At 34.5% G+C, this 27,030-nt stretch overlaps 1 protein-coding gene across 2 annotated transcripts in view; it reads left to right on the top strand.

The window, feature by feature from the left end:
- LOC114325758 (cytokine receptor-like factor 3) overlaps positions 1 to 27,030 on the top strand; it is a 79,552-nt gene that overhangs the window by 32,551 nt on the left and 19,971 nt on the right. For both annotated transcript variants that reach the window (XM_028273893.2, XM_028273892.2), the window contains 2 exons: positions 16,896 to 17,061; positions 20,252 to 20,520. In XM_028273893.2, coding sequence (XP_028129694.1) covers positions 16,896 to 17,061; positions 20,252 to 20,520 — 435 coding nt within the window. The remainder of the gene's footprint in view (positions 1 to 16,895; positions 17,062 to 20,251; positions 20,521 to 27,030) is intronic.

The raw sequence follows: 27,030 nt of genomic DNA, 5'->3' as shown, positions 1-27,030 counted from the left end.
ATTGTGTTATCATAAAAATTTTGTAAAAGGTTTTTTTAAATTGTATTATGTATTTCAGTTTCTTATTTTTAAAACCTTTTTAGATGATGAACCTCAGTTCAAGTGATGAAGATTTGGAAGAGATTGTAGGACTTTTAAATGTTCCAAAAAATGCAATTTTTTTTAAATTATGTAAAATTACTTTTCCTGTCTCGGAGGTATCGATTGATGATGTTATGTCGTAGCGTAGGTAGATAAAGATAAAGAATTAGGCAATTGGCATAGGCAACCCAAAAAACATCCGAAAATTGTTCGCGCAGAAACAAATTCAGAATCTATTCGGAGACACGCTTGCGCATATATTTGTATCCGGGTTAAGTTCAGAGTACATTCAGGATGTGCACCGCGAAAGGATATTTATGCTGTCGACATCTACAGGAGTATTTTGAAGTATACTAACCAAGACCGTTTCTACCGTTTGAAATAAATATTCGTTGATAACATTATTTTACTTTGTGCGCATATTCGTGTTAAAATCGCATCAAGATTAAAATTCTTAGATTATTTTAAACAATATTATGTATTTTAAATTTAATAGTAGAAATCATTGATATTAATTATTTTTTAATTGCTTAATTTTATTTTTTTGTATTTCTAGATTTTTGGACGCTTTCTGTACCAAAGAATACATTAAAATTTTAGTTTTTTTTACTTTAATAAATAATTACCATAATTTAAATTTCGTATTAAACACAGTTCCGTATTTTGTCGTTACTTATTGCCAATTATAGATAGGCTGAACTAGAAATACCTACTGAAGAAATAACGTTTATCAAAATTTTTTATGTGCTTCTTTCATTTTCGGCAAGCCCTTATTTTATATAAATACTTATTAATTTTACAGTTTAATGTTAAAAATTTGAAATATCATTAGAAACACTTTTACCGCAGTAAGAACTTAATGTTTTCGTTCCCTCAATAATACTTAATTGAATTTACTTACCAGTATTCACTCACTACTAGAAGAAAAGTCCAAATTAGTAACTGCTTAACTACAAGAACGCGCCGAAACTAATTTCTTCAGAGTTTGAGCAAAGCTATAGCATATAGCATGGCTAAACAGTCCTGTGATATGATTGGTCGTATTAATCCCCACCCTCTCCTGTGTAGCTTGCGACTGTGGTGTGCGCATGACGTTGTTGTTGATCTGTTTTGCCAAGCCCGTTACAAACTAAACAATTAATGACGAAATTTACCTTAATTACTGGTGTTTTGCCATAATTACCTACATGACCTAACAAAACCATACCATTTTGTTTTATTTTTGAAAACTATTTTCTGAAGGAATAACTAAAAATTCTAAACAGGGACAATATCATGTCATGTTCTAACCCTATCTATGGTAAATAAGTTTCCTACCTGAATCTTTATAGAATATTGTTTATAAATGTTGTTCTGAAGCTATTTATTTGTGGCATTTTTATAATAAATTACCTTTAATGGGAAATAAGCCACAGTTTTACCAAAAAAAAAATGATTTTATTAACGTTTCGAAGCCCAAATCGGGTTTCGTTGTCAAAATATAAAATACTACTAAAATAAACAAAAATGTTGTTGCTAAGTAAAAAAATTCTTCCAATAATCTATTTAATCTGACTCATTTATATTGGCAATTCAGACGTATATTATACATTTTAAAGTAGAAGACTTTAAAATGATATCGCCAATATTTATGAGTTGCGTTCCAAATGACGAGTGGGACAACCACTATAAAAATCTACTGATAAAACAAAGACCAGAATTCAGCATTGATGAACACGGACAAAAAACAATGATCACATAGGAAAACAAAATAGTCATAACAGACAAAGAGATGAAACAAGCAGTAAATTTCATGAAGAACAATAAAGCTGAAAGACCAGGAGGAATTGTGGCGGAGCTACTCAAATACGGAACAGAGAAATTAAGAAGCATGATATGCCGAATCATGGGAAGAGCAATACATGGAGAGGACATTCCTAAACAATGGCAGGAAGCCTACATAACATCGATGCATAAAAAAGGAAATAGAAAATAATGCGAAAACTGCAGGGGATTAAGTGCGCTACAATGGGAAGACTGTATGTAAGGATCTTCAGGAACCAAATAGAGAAAAGTATAGAAGATAAAATCGGTGAAGAGCAAGCAGAATTCACAGCAGAGAAATCAGTTCTAGCTCATATCTATACAATAGACAATAAATAAGAAAAGAGCTAAGAACAGAGATGTACACATGGCGTTTATAGAACTTAGGAAAGCATACGACACCGTGCCAAGGAAAGAACTATACAGGGTGAGGCAGATAAAGGGCCTATTAGAAATATTTCGAGAACTAAAGGCAACAGACACATGAAAATTGGCATGAAGGGGTTTTGAAGAGTGATCTATTTAATGAAAATATTTTCATCTATTTGCTACTTCCGGTTATACCGGAAGTTGCTTATAACTTCATTTTTTTAAAATGGGACACCCTGTATATTTTTACATATTTGGATTCTACTCGAAATCTTCTTTCTTAAAATATCAGGTTTTGTATTGTTATACAGGGTAGTTTAAAAGATAATTACGTTTTTTTATTAATTTCGTAGCAACTTTAACACCCTGTAGAATTGGAGTAGTTTAACATCAAAAACTTTATTTATGTTCAAATGATTTTTAATATAGTCTACTATTGTCAGAAATTATTAGAATAGCTAATTGTTGAATTTTAGTATTGGGACCGTGCAAGTTCGGCAAAGCGACCTCTATTTCTACGCTCTGTACTTTTATTCGCACTTTTAATTATATTGGCCAATTATATTAGTCCTGGTTGCTGGATAATTATCAAGACCATAGTCCAAAAAAATAATAAGAAGAAAAAATAAGATGCAGGTTATGTTTAGCAAACGTAAACAATTGTATGTAGTAAATAAAATCAGTTATTAAAATGCAGTACTGCAAGCAAAATACAATTAATTAAATTTACCTTTATATAATAATTGCATATCATATCAATATTGTGGAGCAATATATAATTTTTCTGCGTCAATGACAGAAGGTATGAAATATACGTCAATTTGACAATTTCAATTGACAATATGAATTATTTAAGATAGTTGCAATATTTCTCCGCGACTCGCGCACGGTCGTTTCTCGTTTCCCTTTCCAAGTACTTGCACACCGCGAATACAGGGTTGGTCGAAACTCGGATTGAGTATTTTCTGAGTTTTCTTAAATGGAACACCCTGTATTTTAGTATCGTAATGAAATGATATTTATGTTACTTTTTTGATTTCTTAAGCATTCCCTATACCTAACTGCTTTAATTTGTGCTTAATTGTTAATCGCGCCAACAATCTTACCTACATAAGTATTTTGATAGCTCAACCATTATTGGGAATTTTAACTATCAGTCTAGATTAATATGTATTTATTTCCGAAAAATTATTTGTGACTGAATATTTTCAAGGCCAACCTAATAAAATTTCACGTATTTTTTGTTGCAATTAATATTTGGCTTGAATCACCAATAACTCACAAATTAAAGCAGTTAGGTATAGGGAATGTTTATAAAATAAAATAGTACCATAAAATATCATTTCATTAGAATACTAAAATACAGGGTGTGCTATTTAAGAAAACTCAGAAAATATTCAATCCGTGTTTTGACCAACATTGTATACTAAAATTCAATATATAGCTATATTAATAATGTTTAACAATAGTAGACTATATTAAAAATCATCTGAACGTAAATAGAGTTTTTGATGTCAAAGTACTATAATTCTACAGGGTGTGAAAGTTGCTACGAAATTAATAAAAACACGTAATTATCTTTTAAACTACCCTGTATAATAATATAAAACCTCATATTTTAAGAAAGGAGACGTCGAGGAGACTACAAAAATGTAAAAATATACAGGGTGTCCCATTTAAAAAAACGAAGGTATAAGCAACTTCCGGTATAACCGGAAGTAGAAAATAGATAAAAATATTTTCATTAAATAGATCACTCTTCAAAACCCCTTCATTCCAATTTTCATGATTCTGTTGCCTTTAGTTCTCGAGATATTTCTAATAGGCCCTTTATCTGCCTCACCCTATATAAATAAATGACAAAAATGGGGATACCAGCTAACCTAACACAAGCAATCATGAACATATACAGGAGAAATGAAATATATATAAAAATCGGAAACAAGATAGTTGCCCACTTTAAAACAACAAAAGGACTACTACAGGGATGCCCAACGTCACCATAGGCAGCAATCTGTATTGATTTGTTTGTTAGGAAATTAGCGTCTCCTATCTTCAACTGTCTTATCACAAATTTTCGAGAGTCAGATTGAATAGTGTCGGTGTCAGCATGTCTCCTTGCTTTAATCCTTGACTATTGAAAAGTTCTCCGTAAGCTCATTTTGTATCCTTACAGTTTCTGTTGACGAGTCCATTGTTGCTTTTATTAGTACTATGCAAAAATAAAGAAGTGCAGATAACCAGCCATCCAAAAGAAAGAAAATATGTCTGGAAAACCTATTTCCAAACTCTTTTAGGGACGCAAGAAAATGAAGGACATATGAACATGTATCACATTGAGGGAGACAGCGAAAATATGGAACCCGGACGATGGAAGAGGCAAAACAAGCAATAAAAAAAGATTTTGAATGATGAAAAGATCCTTACCGACTTGAAAACTGGGATTATATGCCCGATCTATAAAAAAAGGAATAAACTGAAATGCGAAAATTATCGCGGCTTAAACCTCTTGTGAACTAAGTTTTTGCATGCCTATTAAACATACGACTCCAACAATTATCTGAAAATATTATGGGTGAATATCAAATCGGTTTCCGACAAGGATGATCTAGAGCTGAGAGCTGACCAGATATCCACAGTGAAACAAATTCTAAACAAATCGTGGAAATAGGACATTGACGTCTAGAACCTATTCATAGATTTCAAACAGACATTCGACTCAATTAATAGACACAACTTATATCAAATATATAGTTTTAACATCTCCCAAAAATCCACCAGACTTTAATCTACAATATTATAAAATTCAGTGATACTGTAGTGTTTATGAAAAAGTGTATTGGTACAAAAGTACCTCGTCGTCGTTCCTATAAAGGACACCGCACACATCTTATGGAAAATATAATGTCACTCAAATTCAATAAAATTTATATGAATAGATTCGTTTTAAATTAACGGTCAGTTCTTATCATTGCGCCAACTCTTAATTATGTTTAATTACGGCGCAAATTGCAATTAAAGTTTATCAAAATCATATTTTCGAAGTTCATAAAAGTGTCAGTTACAATCACTATTACTCTGGGTGCTATTCAAAACAGCTTAAACCCCGCTGGGCCTAAGCGGATTAGTGAAACTAATCCGCTGATTTATGGAGTACCGATAATTTGGGTATTTTAAAATATTTTTTCTCTCTCTAACTTATGTACGTACCCATTTGATTTCAGATTTATTTATATCAATTTCTGCTCTTATTATTGAAAATACAGAGTTGGCGCAATGATAAGAATTGACCGTTAATTTGAAACGAATCTATTCATATAAATTTTATTGAATTTGAGTGACATTATATTTTCCATAAGATGTGTGCGGTGTCCTTTCATCCAATGTATCTTCTCTTCTTGCGGTGCCGTATCCTTAAGGACATTGGCCATTATATCTGCCCATTTAAGGCTGATTCTCATTAGACGTGCAAAGAACCGGCAAGGCACGGCAAAGATTGTTTCGAAAAGAACGTCGCATGCCTGGCACGCATAGTGTGAATTACATCCCGTGCAATGCATAAGATTTTATGTAAAATGTATCTTGCCGAGCCGATGCCTTGCCCATGCCGAGCATTTGCCTTGCGTTATAATGAGAATCAGCCTTTTTTTAATCTTACTTGCAGCTGCCATGAATAGTTCTATGGAGGTCACATTCGACCATTGTCGTAGGTTTTAAGCCAATAGTTAAGTCTTCTTCCTGGTCCCCTTTTACTATTTACTTTGCCTTCGATTACAAGTTGGAGCAGTTGATACTTTTGATTTTTTACGATGTGACCAAAATATTCCGTTCCTTTTTTATAAGCATAAGCTCTCTTTCCTTGTTCATCTTCCGCAAGACTTCCGCATTTGTCGTATGGCTCATGTAGGATATTCTGAGCATTTTACGGTAACACCAGAGTTCGAATGCTTGGATTCTTTTTTGTGTTGCCTCTGTCATTGTCCAGGCTTCAATACCTTAGAGAGCAAGGTGGAGAAAACATAGCACCTAAGTATTCTGGTTGTCAATGAAATATTCAGTGTATAATTACTTATAATTATTTTTCTAACTTTTTTTGTAACAAATATCCATATGTATCTTGAAGACGATTTCTAATTTTGATTTCGGTTATTTTTGGTTTAAGTTTTTAATCCCTATTGGTAGATTGATACCACGTACCACGGTAGACGGTAAACTCAACGTTATGACAACACTATTCAATCCTTAAAATATACCTGGTAGTTACCTACTATAATCTCTAACGTCTGATTTAATTGTCTTTATTATTTACCCAAAGTTATTGCTGTATTGTTTTTCCTGGAAGTCCAGCTAAAATAATAATCAACTGGCATGAACCCCCAATAGAGGTATTAATTGACATAAATTCCAAAAATTTAAGACCTGAATTGTATACGTGAAATCGGTTTTTTCTTTTAGTCATTTCTACTATCTTTCCTATTGTTTCTAAATTTGAAGAAATGGTCAGTTTTATTTTACTATCCATTAAATACATGGTGTACCAAAAATACAAAAGGTATGCTCTGTATATTTATCAATCAGTGGTACAACTGTTAATAACAGACAATTTTTTCCAAAGACAAACTGATCTCAAGTTCATTCGGAAACTATATAATTATACAAAAATGATTGCCAATATAATACGAGTGATCCCATTTCAAACCATTCAATTTTGGATCCAAAAAATTCTTGGGTCTCCAAATTGTCTGAAACTTGGTGCAAAAATACAGGACTTACCCTACCCAAAAACGGACGTCTATGACCTTTATCTGGAATCGATTTATCTCTGGAAGATAAATAAGCGTACCAGTTTTCGTTTTTCTAAATAGAAGCGTTCTAAAGGTATTAAAAAAAACTAATTACAAGATGCCATCTTCAAAGAGCTTAAGCTCCCTTAAAAAGCATTTTCAGACTAGGTGAATTGGGTTATATTATGGTCTTAAAATTATCTGAGAGGAATATCCGGTCTTCGTTTGTCAGAAGAGTTCCTGGACACCCTGTATAATACATAATAAACAAATAAGTTTATTATCAGAGGTTTAACAGAGGCCCCCGCGGCATGAAGGGGGCCCAATATGTCAGGGGCCCCATGTTGTCGTCTAATAGGTAAAAAATTTGCTATTGTTATATTATTTTACGCATACATAATATATAACGTTTTTTAAGCAGTGTAGTATTGAAAATGAAGTTGTCCATCAGGTAGATATGTATTATATACACTACATGGAATCACGGTTTTTGCTCCAAATTTTAAAGAACCGCTTGGATTGACATGAAATTTGGCATACACATAGGTAACATGCCAAAGAAGAAAAGTGATATTGTAAAAACACGTTTTTAGGCGATTTTGGAAATAACTGAAAAAGTAAGCAGTTTGTCGAAAAAACACAAAAAAAATATTCTTGGCAAAAATATAGTTTCTAAAAAAGTGAAAATATTGGTGTATGTATGAACTCTCTAGACTCTAGACCCAGTAGAAGCAAATTTATAGCTAATGAAATATAAGGTTCATATCCGTCAAATTTCAAAGCGAATATTTCAACGTGAAATTAAAACATTAAATTAAAATATATTACATTAAAAATTTTTTGAAATGTTTAAAAAAAGCTTTATTTTTATTTTTTTTTATAAAAGTTTCTAGCATCAAAACTAAGCGAGTTACGCTCAAAATAAAGTAGGCTCCTTTTTTTTGGTAAAAAATCCTGAAAATCTCCCCCTATTTAGCACTCAAATTAAAATTAATCGTTAGCGCTTTACCATTTACTTTATATACAGTGAGCACGTAAAGGTTGGAATAAATTCATTTTTTCATGAATGGGCAATTTTGGAAATAAATCCCGAAACAGGTCAATTTTTATTTTTAAATTACGACTTTTTGGCATATATGTCATACTAGTGACGTCATCTATCTGGACGTGATGACGTCATCGATGATTTCTTTAAATGATAATAGGGGTCATGTGATAGCTCATTTGAAAGGTAATTTAATTTTCTATTCAGTAATATAAACATTAACATAATTATTTGTACAAGATGTCCAAAAAAGGTTTTTTCAATTAAATTTATTGACATAAAAAGAAGAATATGTGTAATTTATTTAATTCAAAATACATTTTACTGCTATCTGAAAACAAGAAAAAATGTTTATTTGACAAATAAATATTGTTTTCTGCTTAAATTCAATATTAAAGTAGACACCCACCTGCCTTTTGACAGTTTGAACATTTAATTTAAGCGAAAAGCAATGATTATTTTTCAACTAAACATTTTTTTTTGTTTTCTGAGAGCAGTAAAATGTATTTTGAATTAAATAAATTACATACATTCTTCAAACACAATTTAATTAAAAAGAAATTTTTTGGACACCCTGTATAAATAAAGATGTTAATGTTTTTACTACTGAATAGAGAATTTTGTTTAGTCCTGTACAACGGCCTCCTTTATTCAGATGGAGTTACCCAAGTTTTTTTATGTATTTTGACCCGTAGAACACGAATTTTTTGAGTAAAATTTTTTAACCCGAATTAACTTTTGATTAAAAAATAAAATAGCAATTCTGCTTACCGCATTTGAAAGTTCAAGTCAAATTATACCGGTTTTGATTATTTGCATTGCTAAAAATTAATTTTTTTATTGTCAAACAAAGCTATAAACAAATAGTGTTTCCCGTGCCCAATACATGCGTTTTAATGCATGCTACGTAGAAATTGCTGTTTGTAGGCGCGCCTACTCGTTCGATTTTAAATGAGAGATGCATTGAAAACACCCCTTAAGCACCATGTGTTTGTAGCTTTGTTTAACAATAAAAAATTAGTTTTTAGCAATGTAAATAATCAAAACCGATAGAATTTGACTTGAACTTTCAAATGCAAGCAGAATTGCTATTTTATTTTTTAATCAAAAGTTATTCGGGTTCAAAAATTGCAATTTTTCGATTTTTTGAAAGTTCAACCGCGTTTATCTAGAAAACTATGCATCCTACGAAAAAACTTGTAAGAACATTTTTTGTATAGAATGACCCAAAAAATACAAAAACATTATTTAATTTGCGAAAAATCGCTGTTATGTAACTCCTCAAGTTCATTATTTATTACAATCTTATCCACATCCGGATCAACTGTTACCCAAAAAATTCGTGTTCTATGGGCCAAGATACATAAAAAAACTTGGGTAAGCATATCTGAATAAGGCCCGTATTCATAGTCGAGACTCAAGTCAGAGTCGATGCTCAAGGTCGACCTTGAAAAAATGTGTATACAAAAATTTGTATAAGAATTTGTTCAAGGTCGGACTTGAGTCTCGACTATGAATACGGGCATAAAGAAGGCCGTTGTACTCCCCCTGGCGACAGGACTAGTTGAACAATAAACATTTTCACTCACAAATAACTCGAAAAGCATTGACTTCAGAACTTCGGTGGTGACACTGAAAATTACATATCGTCGCATTTGACGTTCAATTACTGGGCTATGTATGACACATATAAGTTTTTGTTTTTAAAGGGGGCCCCATTTCCAATACCGCTGGGGCGCCCCGACGGAGTTTGTTACGTCACTCTTTATTATATATTCCTGAAAATGTTTATTACTAGTAGTTAGCAATAAACATTTTTCTTTCAATGGTTTGCTGCCTTTCGTTATCGTGTGTAAACCCTTCTGAGAAAAGATTACGGTATTGTATAGCTTTACAGCTAGACCGCGAGCACCGCGAGCTATAGCAGAGTCACGACGGAACACCGCAGTGGCATCCAAAGATTTTTTGTAACAAATGAAACGAAGAGTAAGAGTTCAAAAATGATTTTTAATTTAAAATATCTCAGTGGCGCACAATGTTTTTTCATTTCTGTTTTTTCCGGCTTTTTTCTTTAATCTCGAAAACTATCAACTTTTAGTAAATGGTCTGTTAACAGAAATTAAAGTAAGTACTTAAAATTCTCTAAAAATATCACTATTTACTTTTTTTTTCAGACGAACCGTTCGGTCTAAAGTGCAAGTTGAAAATTGCCAATTTTTAACGGTCTCTGCAAAACCCACTTTTTACATTCCAAAACTTTATTTTTTATTAGAATGCTGTCATTTGATAAATTTACATCCTCCATCCTGTGGAGGATGCTGATATTCTAATTATTACTTATTACCACAGCTCTTGAGAAGGCATCGTCAAGTGGACAAGTGACAGTGGTGGGGGAAGATATCGATCTCTGATCATTTTGATTGGCCTGTGTAGTCCTAACACAAAAAATATATTTTTTTCTGAAACCAGGAAAAGGAAAGGTTTCGCAAAGCTTCTACAACTCTCATCTGGCTGCTGAAAAAATCCTAATGGTCCATATCTTATTCCTACAATGTAATATCACATGTCATGCGATGAGTGGTTGTGATACTACTTCCGCGTTGTTTAATCAGGGGAAACTGAAATTCCTTAAAGTCCTGCAGAAGAACACAGACTTGCAACTAACCATGGAGGCTTTTAAAGACCCTAATGCACATCCGGATGCGGTTGCTACAGCAGGAAACATGTTTCTCATATGGCATAGCTCTATATGGAAGAAAAAAGAGACCAGTCTGAACGATTTGAGATACAGGCAATACGTATCTTCATCATACAAAAATAAGACCATTACCCCCTACCGAATCTGCTGCACGAGAACATTCACTTAGAGTTTACTAGCAATGGTTATCTATATATCAACAGTGGTGTCATCGTGTGGGAACGCGTGGGAACGCCGTTCCCGCACTGGTTAAGAAAAGAAAAAAAAAATAATAGAGAATTTAGGTTTTGTAAACAAAAATTAGCAGTGCGTTCCGGCACTGCGTTCCCGCACTGCTAATTTTGTCATGACACCACTGTATATCAAGCCACACTTGAAGAGCAACAAAAAGATCCAAGTAAGTGGGGTTGGAAAAAAACTACTAGTGGTCTCGTGCCAGTGCCAACCACTTTGGACCCTGCACCAAACTCACTACTACGGTATATTTCGGCTGCCAACGCAATTGTGGATGCAGGAAGGCGGGCATCCATTGTTCCCCAATTTGCACATCATGCGAAGGACTGTGCGACAACATTGAGCTCCCCGAAAATAGCTTTGATATAGACGTAGAAGAGACTGAAGAAAGAGACAAAAGTATGTAGAATCTCATAAGTTATTTCGTAATCATTCATCTCTTCTTGATATATTATGATCAGAAGTCAGCATCTCACTACCTGTTTTATTTTCCAGGAGAACGACCCCCTGGAGCTGAAGATGGAGCAATCAGACTCTGAGCCAGGACACGATGTCATCGAAGTGATTGTGAAGTTTTGTGATACTTTTGTGATATTTCGACCTTTTTTTTCTTTTTAATTATTTGTGCAGAAAACTAGGAGAAATTTATCAAATGACAGCATTTTAATAAAAAATAAAGTTTTGAAATGTAAAAAGAGGGTTTTGCAGAGACCGTTAAAAATTGTCAATTTTTAACTTGCACTTTAGACCGAAAAAAAAGTAGATAGTGATATTTGTAGAGAATTTTAAGTACTTTAATTTCTGTTAACAGACCATTTACTAAAAGTTAATAGTTTTCGAGATTTAAGCAAAAAAGCGGGAAAAAGCAGAAATTTTTGGCGATTTACTCGATGTTCCGTCACGAAATTTTGTCCGCAAACCTCATATTCGGATTCATCAGCCCAAAATACATATATAATGAAAGAAATCAGAACTACCCCAAAACTTTCCCACTAGGGGGCTCGTAGAGTACAAATTGACTGAATTATATGCGCGCCAATACAATGATTAATGTAAAATTCTTCACTGGATGGAAAAAATGTAACTCAGAAACAATTGATTTCTGCTTCTTGGGCAATGAAAATTTCTGATCAGTATGACCAAAGCTACCTCTCTGTAAAGTTTCAGCTGCTTGAAACTACTTTTACGTGAGAAAAGTGCCGGGGTCCTTTATCCTAGAGTATAATTATGGCATTCAAATTTTTAACTATCTTCTTCTTTAAGTGCTGTCTCCCAATCGGAGGTTGGATATCATCATCATATCTGCCGCTGCTCTGAAACGTTCTATAGAACTGAATTTAAACCAGTCCCTTAAATTCTTCAACCATGACATTCTACTTTTTCCTATACTCCTTCCCCCTCTTATCTTTCCCTGTATTATCAGTCTTAGCAGTTCATATTGATGTCCCCTCATTGTGTCCCAGATATCGTAACTTTCTTCTTTTTATCGTGTTCATTATTTCGTATTCTTTGCTTATTTCTCGCAATTCTTCCGTGTTAGTTTTCTTTTTTCGAGGACAAAGACTGCTTAATTTCTTACACCAGGAAAATTTATCCATGATGAACTCTTTTTTTCGATAAAAAGCCTCAGCGTAAATGGACATGGATAAGCCCAGATGGCAGTGTCAAAAATGAGATAAATTTTATTATAACAAGCAGAAAAGAAATAATTAAAGACATTGAAATACTTAACAAATTTTCGGTAGGAAGCGACCACAAATTAATCCAAGCAAAGATACGATTGAATGTCAATTTCGAAAGAACCTAGATGATCTTCAAAACATGAAAGACGAAATGGATTCCCCCAGAAAACAACAACCTCTATGATGATGTACTAACCAGACGTATACAAGACCTTGAAAACGACATAGAAGACATTGAACAAGCAAATAATGTCATAAGGAAAGCACTAAAAGAAATAGAAAGGGAGTGCTGCCCGACTGTCGTGACCCATAAAGAAAAATGAAACCAAAATACCAAAGAGTTAATAAGTAAAAGAAGACAGTTGACGGAAAACGACTCCAACACTGAAGAAATTAAATAAAGATATCCACCGATCGATCCGAAAAGACATAAGAGAAAACAACACAAGAGAAATAATTCACATAATTCAAGAAAACAAAGGTTTAAAAGTTTTGAGGCGAAATACGAATAACATCGGTAACAAAAATATGTACAAAATCAGAAACAAAGATGGCAACATTGCCACGGATAAAGCCGAAATCCTCAAGGTTGTCGAATCCTTTTATCGCGAAATGTATGAGAGCACCAACGAAAGGCAAGATCAGCCCCTGCCCAAAATCACAAACCAGGGATCAGAAGTAACACCACATGAAGTTAAAAATGCTTTTTCAGAAATGAAAAATAATAAATCCCCTGGCGATGAAGGAATGGTAATCGAGGCAATCAAACAAGGTGGAAATAAAATTATCCAGGCTTTGGCCAAACTTTTCACCGAATGCATTTACCAAGGAAAAACTCCTTCTCAATGGAACAATGCAGTCATTGTTTTATTACACAAGAAGGGTGACATAACAGATCTAAAAAACTACTGTCCTATCAGTTTGCTATCACACATATATAAACTTTTCACAAAAATTATCAAAAAAAGACTGGAGGCTAAGTTAGACTTCTATCAGCCTAGAGAACAAGCTGGCTTTAGATCTGGATATAGCACTAATGACCACTTACTGGTAATAAAAAACCTAATAGAGAAGTCTGCGGAATACAACAAACCATTGGCACTGATATTTGTGGACTACGAGAAAGCATTCGATACCAAAAGCCAAGAAAATGTTAAAAGCATTGACAGAATGCCGAATAGACCATCGCTACATTAACATGATCAAATATATCTACCAAAAGGCAACGGCTAGCGTAAGACTGTCTGAATAACAAACAAATACATTCTGTATACAGCGAGGAGTACGGCAGGGAGACACCGTCTCACCGAAGCTATTCACAACCCTTTTAGAACACACATTTAAGAAGGCAGATCTAAACGAATATGTATGGTATCAATATAAATTGAGAGAAGCTCAGTCATTTGAGATTCGCAGATGACATCGTCCTTATAGCCGATCGTATGGATGATGCAATAATAATGTTGAACAAATTATATTACGCTTCCTTAGAGGTCGGACTAAAGATTAACATCAACAAGACGCAAATAATGACTAATCTGGTGCTAAATCGTAATATTGTTGTTGATGGAATGGATATTGAGCAGACTGCATCTTATAAGTACTTGGGACATGAAATTCGGTTGGGACGAGATAACCAGACGTGCGAACTCCCACGTCGCATAGGATTAGCCTGCGCAGCGTTTGGTATACTGAACTAAGTATTTAAATCGGACTTGCCCATATGCTTCAAAAGGAAAATCTTTGATCAGTGTGTGTTGCCTGTACTCACTTATGGAACCGAAACATTAACACTAACAAAAAAGGTAGTGAACAAGATTCGCGTAACTCGAGAGGGCTATGGAGCGCCAGATGTTGGGTGTCTCTCTGAGAGACCGAATCCCAAACGAAGAAATACGCCGTAGAACAAAAACAACAGACGCTGTCGAAAAAATCGCGTCGCTTAGTGGAATTGGGCAGGACACGTCGCCAGATTGTGGAGGCCGCGAGAAGAAGCACTACGGAGCAGAGGACGCCCACTAACCAGATGGGCTGATGATTTGAAGCATGTTATCGGTAACTGGATGCAAGCCGCACAAAATATAGATAAATGGAAAGAGCTGAGGGAGACCTATGTCCAGCAGTGGACGCGTACGGGTTGATGATGATGAGTTTTCTTTTGTGTCCAGTGTTCATGCGATTCTCAGCATCCTCCCGTAACACCACATTTCAAAGAACTGTAGCTTATTTATCTATTCTTACTTCAATATCCAGCCAAGTCAATATTGCAGTATCGAAAGCACGTAGCATCTCAGAGCTCTTACTCTTAGTTCTAATCTAAGGTCTTTGTTGCAGAGAATTGTTTTCTATTTCTATCCTGGCCCTTATTTCTGCTGTTTGATCATTATTATATTGTCTAAAATCCAGGTTTCTAGGTATTTGTATTATTTATCAATTCTTTCTATCGTTACATTTTTCAAATGTATTGTTATGCTCTATATTTCTCTCTTTTATGAGATTGATGAGCAAATTCTTAATTTAATTAATTACTCAGTTATTTTAATTACTGCTTATGTAAAACAAAACCAAATTTAAATTAAATTTTTTAATAAACTTCATTCTCAGGGCTATTTTATTTTTGATGCTTTACCTTTGGTTTGTGGCTTCTGGTATCTTTAGTTGCTTACTCCATCCAGGACAAACAGGGAAATTAAACACACTCAATGTCATATAAATGTTAAAGAATATTATTTATTTATCCAACATACCATAAACATAGGATTTAAAAAATATGCTAAAATCTAAATTTGTTGCAACTATTTCTCATCTACTAAATTAAGCTTTAATTCTGAAATCTCCTCTGTTTTAACAAAAAAAAAATTATTTAAATAATTCGTTATAATATATTCTTACAAAATTTAATAAAATTTACTTTTCTCCTTTTGAATTGATTACTTATTTCTTCTTTAAAATTTTGAATGACTAATTATGTTATAGAACTGTTCAATACAAAAATTAAGCAAATATGGTGTGGATATAAACAAACTCTCTCCGTTTCACAAATAATTTGACTAACCTTTTTGTTTCTTCTCTACTTCTTTTCCCGGATTGCGTCGTTCGCGATTCTTCCACACGTACTCTTAGGGTGTTGCGAAAGGTCCCTCTTGTCCAAAATGCTTCACAAACAAACAAACAGGACTAGCTCGAATTCTCGACTCAGTTTTCTCTCTGCTCGATATCTTGTGCAAATAGACACCAATCGGCTACTCGTTCTAGACAGAAACAGGAATCTTTCTCGGACACAGGAAAATTATCTTCTCAAACCGGTCAATGATTTCATTTCAACTTGATTCTGCACGCAAATGCCAATTTCACCACTTTACACTGACTTCTCACTTTTCAAAAACTGGACTGCTGTCTCCAAATATTCATAACACAGTGCCTATTTTTTCTCTCGTCAAAATCAGACTCAACACTCTCATCCCTTCCATCCATCATTTTCCACCAATCACAAAACATCCTTTCTACCCACTACCCATATTATAATTTCTCAAGAACCAATTTAATTTGTATACAACTTTCCATTTTGTTAAATTCTCGGAGACATCAAATTACTTTCGTTGTTTCAAACTGCTAAACAAAAAACCTTACATTCTAAACTCAATAAATTTGTTTACCGCTTAACCTTCTTCGAATTTTTTATAAAATGTCTTATTGTCCATTGCAAAACGAAATAAACGGTATTGTCTAATCTGACCGCACCATTGTTTAAGTTCGTCCAAAAACTCATTAAGAAAAACCACCTTCTTAACGATTTCACTTTTCCGCGAAAACACTGATTACCAACTAAATTATCCTATTACAATTTTTGGTCATATACAGGGCGATGAAAATCTATAATTTCGTGGTCTCTGATATAAATTTGTTTACTAAATCCCACAAAAAAATTATACAACAGTATGTTTGCATATTTGTCTTTTTTTGTTATTTTCATGTATTTGGTCTTCTTTATATTCATTTTTAGTCCATATTTTTCACAGAAACTGTTTTGTTTAGGTGTAATCTAAACTAATATCTACCTATCTTCTAGATATTACCGTTGACTGAATACCCCAATTGGGGTATTTAATTAACGATATTACTAATATCTAAATAAGATTCTACAAACAAAACATTTTTCTATATGATCGATATTTTCTAATATGTTAGTTTTTTTTTAGGTAGCTGAATTAACAGAAAAACCTGGAGCAGTTTTAGTAGAATGGAAAGTTGTGGTTGATAATGAAGAAAAGGTAACTGATATAGAAGAATTTAGGCTTCAAAAGGCACTAGGAAATGTACACGAAGATAAACATTTAGTTGTCAATTTTCATGATGCTTACAAAGGTGAGTTAAATGAATTTAAATTTCCTCGGCCACTCGCATCGATCCTAAAAAATTTGTGATTTTAATACCGTCATTATTCATCCAATCGCGTCCACTACTGGACATACGCCTTCCTCGACCTCTTCCAATGTTTTCTACACTGGGCTGCTTGTAGCCAGTTTCCCACTATTCTTTTCACGTCGTTGGTCCATCTAGTTGGTAGGCGTCCTCGGCTTCTTTTGTAAATTTTTGGCCTCCATTCCATAGTTCGTTTTGTCCATCGTCCATCTTATTTTCTTGCTGTGCTCTGCCGTTTCACTTTAGCGTCATGATTCTTTCGATGCCGTCTTAAACGCCGGATCTTTATCTGATTTGTTGGTTTGTTATGTGGTTTCGAAGGCACATCACGTCTAGCATTGTACCTTCCATGACTCGTTGTGTAACTTGTGAATTTTTGTTTCCTAAATTTGTGCGGGCAAAACACATTAGTTGTACTTATAAACCTTTCGCTTGAAACACATGGGAATTCAACTTTTTAGATATGGCTTAGTTTTCCAAGTGACCATGTTGGGCCTAATCGTTTTTTTTAATCCACAAGAAAAATAAATTTCCTGTTGTCGGCTATATAATACCATAAATCACAAACAATTTATTAAAATTCCTTTATAAAAGGTATATTTATATTAAAAAGATCCTTTCGAGACATATCACAGAACGTTTTCCGAACTACAATTTCATCATCAGTGCTGCCTACAAGGTATACATATTTGAGCCAGTAAAAATATCTGGGTGAACACCCTTTAAATGGTGTAAAGTTACATTTTTGTCTAAAACGGGATAGTTCTCGGGAGTTGGCTGTATGTATACCATGTAGTTAAAAAACTCACAACATCGAAGTAAAAAACTCCTTATTAGTAGGTATAATTTAATTAAAATTTTAAAAATCATCTGGATTACATAAATGTGTTCAAAACGTTTTCGGATCTATCAGTCCATTATCAGTGAAACCTTGTAAATACTCGTCTAATGTCTTGTATTAGCCCCAGAACCAAACAGTGGTTAAATTCAGACTTATTTACAGACAATTTTGCAATTTACATTGTTAAATTGTAAAATTGAAAAAGCTTAAAGCCGATGTTAATGGATACCTTCCGGGAACATGAAGAATCCCTACACGAAAACTTAAACCATCTTGGTCTTCTGACGTCTGCCAATTTAACACTTGGCGTATAGGGTTTCTGATACAATATGTCATTATTGGTCGTATTAAGACATCCTGCCAGTCTATTTGCTTTTTGTACTTGATTTCTCACTTTTTGTCCAGGTCTCCGTAGCTTGAGAATATAATTCCAATGTATTTTATTTCCATTACTTGTTCAATACTGATACCGTCAATTTCTATTTTACTTCTGATTGGTTCTTTACAGTTTACTATTGTTTTAGTTTTCTGAGATGAAATTCTCATATTGAATTCATTTACTTTTATGTTAAATGTGTGAACTAATCTTTACAGACTATCAAGACTATCTTCATCTTGGGCTATCAATATTGTGTTGTATGCGAAACAGCCTCGATATAACGTACTAATTGGGGAACGGGATGTCCGTTAAAGCCGAAAGTCCGTTGTATAGAAATAGGTATCAAATCAATCAAAAAATTTTTTATCAAGTTTTGTTTGCAACTTTTTTACTTTTCTACTTCGTCTTAAAACTTTCTGCAATATACGGTGCGCTGGAATAAGTGTTACCCCCCTTATTAACTTAAAAAATGTATATTACTTTAACTGTTTTTTAGAGCGTAGGCGCAAAATTTCGGTTGAATTCTTTTTAAACGCATTTATTTTTTTCGAATCCTGAGAAAACTATTAAGTATTTTTGAAAAATTTAAACGCAGAATGAACGATTACATTATTACCAAAGGCAAAAAGTCCATTAGAATAAACAAAAAGTTGCTTTTGAATGATATATTTTAAATTGAAAATCAGACTAAATTTTCTCTTTTTTTCATCCCTGTGACTTATTAAAATAAACATTATAGAAGTTCTCAGGGACTTTCGACCATCGATAATACTGTAATATTTCATTCTGCGTTTATATTTTTCAAAAATACTTATTAGTATTCTCAGGATTCGAAAAAACTGAATGCCTTTAAAAATAATTCGACCGAAATTGTGCGCCTACTCTCTCGAAAAGGATTAAAGTAATATACATTTTTGTAATCAGTATTTCAAAAGCTTTTAAATGAGGTGTCACATTATGTACTTTTCCATTTAGAAAAATCAAAGTTATGCCTGTCGTCTGAAGAGGGATCGCGTAAATTTCGAAACATTGATGCTATAATATACTATAATTATTTTCAAAATCGACCTGTTCGAGCGTTTTGCTTATGTGCTAAAAATAAATAAGTTAATATGGGGGGTTGGGAGGGGGGTTAAAACTTATTCCAGTGCACTGTATGTACTCGTTTGGTTGCCAAAATTATTCACTGATCCATGGGTTGAGTAAGTGATACATTTTTGGCCAAAACATACAATTTAAAGTTGCCATCTTCTTGTATAATATTTTCAGGGGGATTAGCAGGAGCATTGTCTAAAATTAATAAACATTTCACCTCTTTCGGCGGTATTTTCAATTTCTTCATTTGAAATTTTCTCACTGCAGGTACAAATTTTTTAAAAAACCAATTTTTGAAAATATCTGTGGTGAACCATGATGCATTATATCTTTGACAAATAATAACAGTCAATCCATGCGATCCATCTGCGTTACAGGACAACAATTAAAGCAATCCATTTTTCATATTTTTTTACATTTGATCGGGTTTTTTGTCCGTTATATCCGAAGTCCGTTAAATAGAGGTCCCGTTCTATCGAGGTTTTACTCTATTTCTACTTCTTTGTTTCCCATTCTGTATCCTCTTCCTTTGTTGACGCTTTTGAAATTGAAGAGCATAGTACCCAATGAATCTCCCTGTCTTATTCCGCTGCCTATGTCTATAGGTTCTGTAAGTTGTCCATCTATTCTGACTTCCATTTTGTTGTTTTGGTAGAAGATTTCAATATCTAGGCCCTAGGGAGACTTCTGTATTACACAGAAGATGGATTACAAAAAATAAAGTTGTAAAAATAAATCCTTTTGTCGGAAAATTAACTCAGATTTTTAATAAACAACATATAAGATAATGTTCTCAGTTTGTATACGATTTTTTTTAGGTCTAGATTGCCAGTTCCTCCAAAAAGATCTTAAAGTCAACGAACAGTATTCCTTTAGAGTTTGTTGTAAATTCGAAGGTACAACCGAATGGTCTCCATGGTCTTTGCCTCAAGTAGGTTCTACCAGTCTTAAACCCTTTTCCTGGCAATTTAGTCAAGATTACGAGTTAACAAATGAATTCAAAGTGGCAAAACCTAAAAAAGATGATGTGGATATGCTGTATTCAGAAGGTGCTCAATTTTCCGCTGGGTATGCGATTGATTTTATGGTAAGTAATTTTTTGTTGCCTGGGCGTCAATCTAGATATATACGCGTGTTTTATTGAATATAATGCAGCTTTCGACAAAATACGACATGAACAATTAATGACCTCAGGATTATATCAGACTGTATAAGACTACAATGACTTCAGGTTTATATCGAACTTATACTATAATCAACGAGAAAAAGTATGTGTTAACCATCAGCTGTCAGAGGAAATTGAAATCAGACGTGGGGTTAGACAAGGATGCGTGTTGTCGCCAATTATTTTTTATGCCTACTCGGAAGAGATCTTAAAAAAAGGTCTTGAGGGTGAAACAGCTGAATTAAAGGTAACTGGAGTTCTCATTAACAACATATTACTTCTATATTTATAATATTGGCGATCTTTGGAGGCTGGTGACCAGAATAGCGCAGTTTGGACAAGAATACGATCTAACAATGAACGTCAAGAAGACAAAATTTATGAGAATATCGAAAACTCAAAGAAATAACGAGAATCTCTTCATCAATGGATCCAATGTCGAACGAGTCGACCAATATGCATATCTTGTAACAATGATCAACTCCACAGGTGATTACTTCCAGGAAATCAAAATCAGAATAGAAAAGGCTAGATCAAATTTTAACACAATGAGAAAGGTGCTAAGTTTTCTCGATTTGTTGTATGGAAGGAAGCTTGGACCTTGAATGCGGTATCAATGAAAAACTAGAATCATTCGAGCTGTGTGTGTATGTGTGTACAGAACAATTCTGAAAATATCGTGTACAGAACACGTCACAAACAAGGAGGTTCTAAGAAAGATGAATAAAGAAATGGAAATCTTAAATACCATCAAAAAAGAAAATTAGAATATCTCGGATATATTACACATGGAGAGAGATACAACTTACCCCAATTGATTATGCAGGGAAAGTTTCAAGGAACAAGAAGCATAGGAAGACTCAGAATGGTACGGATGTACCATTTTCTACAGCCTCTAAAGTCCGAATAGCTATGATGATGGCCGACCTCCGTAGCACGGAGATGGCACTTAAAGAAGAAAAAATTTTTGTTCAATGATAACTTGTACGTTGAAAGATGATTTCATGTAATTAAATGGACTGCATTCTGTCTTCAGATCTATGATAGATTATGTTGTAACTAAAAGAGATATACATCCATCAAAAATAATCGACGACGACGTAAGATGCCTCAACTCAGCAGATGTAGGTAGTGACCACACCACATCATCATCATCATCATCATCATCCAACCAATTCACGTCCACTGCTGGACATAGGTCTCCCCCAATTGTTTCCACACTTCACGGTTTTGTGCTGATTTTTGCCAGTTTTTACTAATCCGCCTGATATCATCTGTCCATCGTGTAGGCGGCCTTCCTCTACTTCGTTTATCTTCTCTTGGTCTCCACTCCATCAGCTTTCGTGCCCATCTTGAATCTTTCAGCCTGGCGACGTGTCCTGCCCAGTTCCATTTGAGCCTGGTGATACGTTCTACAACATCTGCGATACCGGTTGTTTGTCTGAGATCTTCATTTCTTATTTTATCCCGTAGAGTTACGCCCAGCATGGATCTTTCCATGCGCCTTTGAGCAACCTGCATTTTCGACGCTGTTGCCTTGGTTAGAGTCAGTGTCTCTGCTCCATATGTCATTACCGGTAGCACACATTGGTCAAACACTTGTCTTTTTAAACCGATCGGTATACTGCTCCTAAATATGTCTCTCAGAGCTCCGTAGGCTGCCCAAGCAAGAGTTAATCTTCTTTTTATTTCGCATGTTTGGTTATCTCTGCCAATTCTAATTTCATGACCCAAGTAAATGTACTTTTCCACTAGTTCTACTTCTTGTTCGCGTATAATCAGCTGCCCGCTAGGAATCAGATTAGTCATAAATTTAGTTTTAGAAAAGTTCATTTTCAGGCCTATTTTCCAGCAGATAGCGTCTAACTCATTTAGCATTTTCTTTACTCCTCCTAGGTCATCAGTTATAAGGACTATGTCATCTGCAAAACGAAGATGATTTAACTTTTCTCCATCTATTTTGATCCCTTTATTGTCCCAGTTGAGCATCTTAAAGGCATATTCCAGAACAGTTATGAATAGTTTTGGCGAGAGTGTGTCGCCTTGTCTTACGCCGCGTTCTATGCTTATTTGTTTGGTTTTATCATGTAACTTAACACTCATTGTTGCCTCTTTATAAATATTATAGATGAGTGTACTGTAACGGTAGTCAATGCGGCATTCATTTAGAGCTTCTAAAATGCTATCCAGCTCTATCGTGTCAAAGGCTTTATGAAAATCCACGAATGCTAGGACAAGGGGTTTATTATATTCTATTGACTTCTCAATTAGTAACTTGACTGCCTGCAGATGGTCGTTTGTCCCAAAGTTTGATCGAAATCCAGCTTGTTCTTTTGGCTGGTAAAAATCTAGCTTCTTTTCTACTCTTGATGTCACTACTTTTGTAAAGAGTTTGTATAAGTGGTTTAGCAGGCTAATGGGTCTATAATGTTCTAAGTCTGTCTTATCTCCCTTCTTATGCAAAAGTATTGTTACTGCGTTTTTCCATTTTTCAGGTATCGACTTTTGATGAAGGCATAAGTTGAAGAGATTTTTTATTTTACCTATAAGAATGTGGCCTCCGTTTTTAATGGCCTCTATTACGACTCCATCTTCACCTGGTGCTTTTCCATTTTTCATTTTTCTCAGTGCTTGATGGATTTCGCTAGTGGTTATCTCTGGTAGTATTTCGGAGCCTTGGTTTATTATTTTCTTTGAAACCGCTTCCCTCAGATTATTTTGATTCAGCCTTTGGCTCCTATATAGTTCCAAATAAAATTCTTCTACGATATTTAGTAAATCTTCTCTGTTTGATGTTATTTCGCTGTTTTTATTTTTTAATTTATGTATTTCGCATTTTCCGTTGGTCAATTTCCTTCGTAAAACTTTCAAACTTTTATTTTCTTCTATGGTTTTCTGGATGCTTTGAGTTTTATACTTCCTTAGATCTTTTCTGATTTCCTTTGACACTTTCTTGTTGATGTCTCTTAACGCACTTTTTTCAGTATTTTCGCTTCCTCTCATTTTACTTCGCGTTTTGATTAGTTCTCTAGTTTCTGGGCTTATTTTTTCATCTCTCTTCTTTTTTGGGCAGTTTTTTCGTTGACTTTCTTCAATGGCTCTAATTATGTTTTCATTTAAGCTATTTATACTTTCATCTGAAGTTGTATTTCTTTCCAAAGCAGCGTTTATATGGTGTTGGTATTTATCAATATTTAATGGGGGAGTCCAGGCTTGCAAGGTTTTCTTTTTTATCAAACGATTTCGTTCTTTTTTGAGGTCTATTTTTATTGTGGCTCTTACCATTCGATGGTCACTTCCTGTAGTAAATTTATTTAGGACGCTCACGTCTGTGATAATCTGTTTTTTGTCGCTGATAATGTAATCTATTTCATTTCTTGTTTTACCATCAGGACTTTCCCACGTCCACCTTCTATGTAGTTTTTTAACGAAAAAACTGTTCATTTGGAACAAGTTATTCTGTAGCAAAAAGCCTAAGAGTGTTTCTCCCCGCTCATTTCTACCTAGAGTTCCAAAATTTCCTAGTGATGTCTCTGCTTCGTCTTCTTTAAGGCCTAATTTTGCATTAAAATCCCCACACAGGATTGTAAAGTGGGTGGGTGTGTCTTTTAGAGCTACAGATATATCATCATAAAAATCTTCAACTTCTTCGTCTGGATGTTGTGTTGTTGGAGCGTATACCTGGATAATTTTCAGTTTATACCTGTTGTTGAGCTTTAGGGTTACATAGGCAACTCTTGTAGACACACTTTTTATATCAACTACGTTTTTCTTATGTTTTTTATGGATGAAGAAACCGACCCCTCCAACTGATTCGGTTTCGGAGCCAATGCTATAGAAGAGGTGTCCTGATTTCAGCGTCTTTAAGTTTTCACCACGGTGTCGTATTTCGCAGACTCCTATTACGTCCCATTTAATTTCTTTGATTGCATCTTCCATTTCGAAGAATTTTTCTTCTGACAATAGAGTTCTGGCATTATAGGTGGCAACGTAGAATGAAAAGGGTTTTCGTATTTCTCGTTTCGTCAGTTTTTTGTCCCCCCCAGAATCCTTGGGACAGACTGATAAATCAGTGTGAGACTCTGGATTTATCCTACTCACCTGGAGTCTTTTCGTCTTCGTTTTAAAATCTGACATTTCGATTTATTTGAGGGGATGTTGGCAACATAAAACACCACGCTTGCCGAACGGGTTGGTGAGTCGCAGTATAGAAGCCAATCAAACTGCTGCAGTCTTGCCTCCTACTATCCAATATTAGGCCGGTCCTGGATAAATTTCCATACGCCCCAACATGGTACTGGAAATGCTGCTTACCATTTTCAGGAATATTTATCGACCTTCCGGTCTAGATCCGTAATGTTCAGCGTTAACAGGGGCACCTCGTGTAGGATGTGGCTCTTCACCACGCATTACGGTCTTCACTAGAGAGAGGCTAAGGCTCCACTTGGAAGAGCTATATTCGCTTCATCTAGCCCTGTGAGCTTGTGAGGACCAGTGTTCAGTCAAACCGATACAAAGGTACTACCTCTCCAAGCTCACTAACCCCTATACTAAACCACACCACAGCCTATACTAAAATCACAATAAAGATGCACTAGAAATAAACAAACCAAGACACGTTGAATGTTACGAAGAGCACTCCCAAATCATGATTTACAATCTATATACATTTTACCAATCCAAATCATGATTTAGAATGTTTATACATTGTAAATCATGATTAGGGAGTGCTCTTCGTAACATTCAAGTGTCTTGTTTATTTCTAGAGCATATTTATTGTGATTTTATTATAGTATTATGTAAAATAAGAATCATTATGAAATACTTCACACCCAAAAGAGTGGCACCAACACAAACAAAAATCAGAGTCGAAGGACTAAATACGGAATACTTATATAAAATAGAATGTCAGAGAAGATTGCTGAGAATGGAATATTAGAAAAACTCAAAGGTAGCATAATTAAGGGTGTACAAAAATCATCAAAATTAAAGACGCCAATAATATGGAAGAGAAGGACAAATATAAAATAACAAAAGTAGTCGAAGACTTCTTCAAAACCTTTTACAGCTTGCAAAGCTAGCCTAATTAATCAACAAAGGAGAACGTCAAAAGAAAAATAAAAAAACGCGGGATCAGAAGTACTACCAAATATAAAGGGATTCGAAATAGAAAGAGCTTTAAAAGAACTAAAAAATAATAAAGCTAAAGACACAACGTTATAATTGCGGAGCTCTTGAAAACAAGCAAAATAGTAACAATCCGTAAGTATACTAACAGAGCTATTTAATAAATATCTCCATAATAGCAAGATCCCTAACGACTGGAACGAAAGTCTAGTAATACTCTTACGCAAAAAAGGGGACAAATGTGACCTACAGAATTATAGACCTATATCGTTGCTCAGTCAAGTATACAAACTATTTATGAGAATTATTAACAACCGGTTGACCTACAAAATGGAAAGTTACCAACCGGTGGAACAGGCTGGCTTCCGCAAAGGATATATAAAGTACATCAGACCATCTGCTGACAATGAGAACATTGATAGAGAAAGCAAATGAATACCAACTACCCGTATTTCTTGCCTTCGTAGACTATGAAAAGGCGTTTGATAGTATCGAAATGTGGGCCATAGAACAAACTATTAATAATTGTAGAATATATTCGAGATATAGACAACTAATACATAATATATATGAAATGCAACTATGATACAACCAGATAGTAGACTAGTCCAAAAAGAGCAATGGAAAGAGCAATGTTAGGTATACCACTGTCAGATAAAAAGAGGAACGACTGGGTAAGATCAAAAACAACAGTCGAGAACATAACAACAAAAGTTGCCAAACTTAAATGGAGCTTCGCATTCCACACTGCTAGACAAAAAGACCAACGTTGGAATGCAACAATACAACATTGGATACCTTACCAAAGTAAACGACCGAGAGGAAGACCACAGATGAGGTGGGTTGATGATATTAAAAGAGTAGCCGGAAGAAATTGGAAATATGTAGCTCAGGATAGAGACTTGTACGAAAATGTCCTGATGGGTCCCTGGACGAGAAGTGTGTGTCCCAGTTAATGTCCCTTTTGTTATATTTATTGATTTTTCTTTCGGATATCCGCTTAGGGTAGTTAGGATTATTTAGGTTAGTTAGGGCTAAAACATGTAACTTGTAACTGGCTGAATCTCTAATGGGTATGCCAAAAATAAAAGAATAGAGACCGATGGAAGGAGTTGGGAGAGGCCTATGTCCAAATGTGGACGATAGAAGGCTAAGAAGAAGAAAAACATAATTAACGCAGCAACAGAATCACTTCTAGAGAGGAAAGTAACGAATACTAACGTATCAAAAAAGAAAACTTCATGGTTTAGAGAGGAAGTGAAGAAAAAATGTGGAGAAAATGAGAAAGCCTTTTTACAATACAGA

This window comes from Diabrotica virgifera, chromosome 7 (genome assembly GCF_917563875.1).
Source record: "Diabrotica virgifera virgifera chromosome 7, PGI_DIABVI_V3a".
Classification (NCBI taxonomy): Eukaryota; Metazoa; Arthropoda; class Insecta; order Coleoptera; family Chrysomelidae; genus Diabrotica; species Diabrotica virgifera.
The sequence above is the reverse complement of the archived record's forward strand: the minus strand, read 5'-3'. Positions and strand labels throughout refer to the sequence as shown.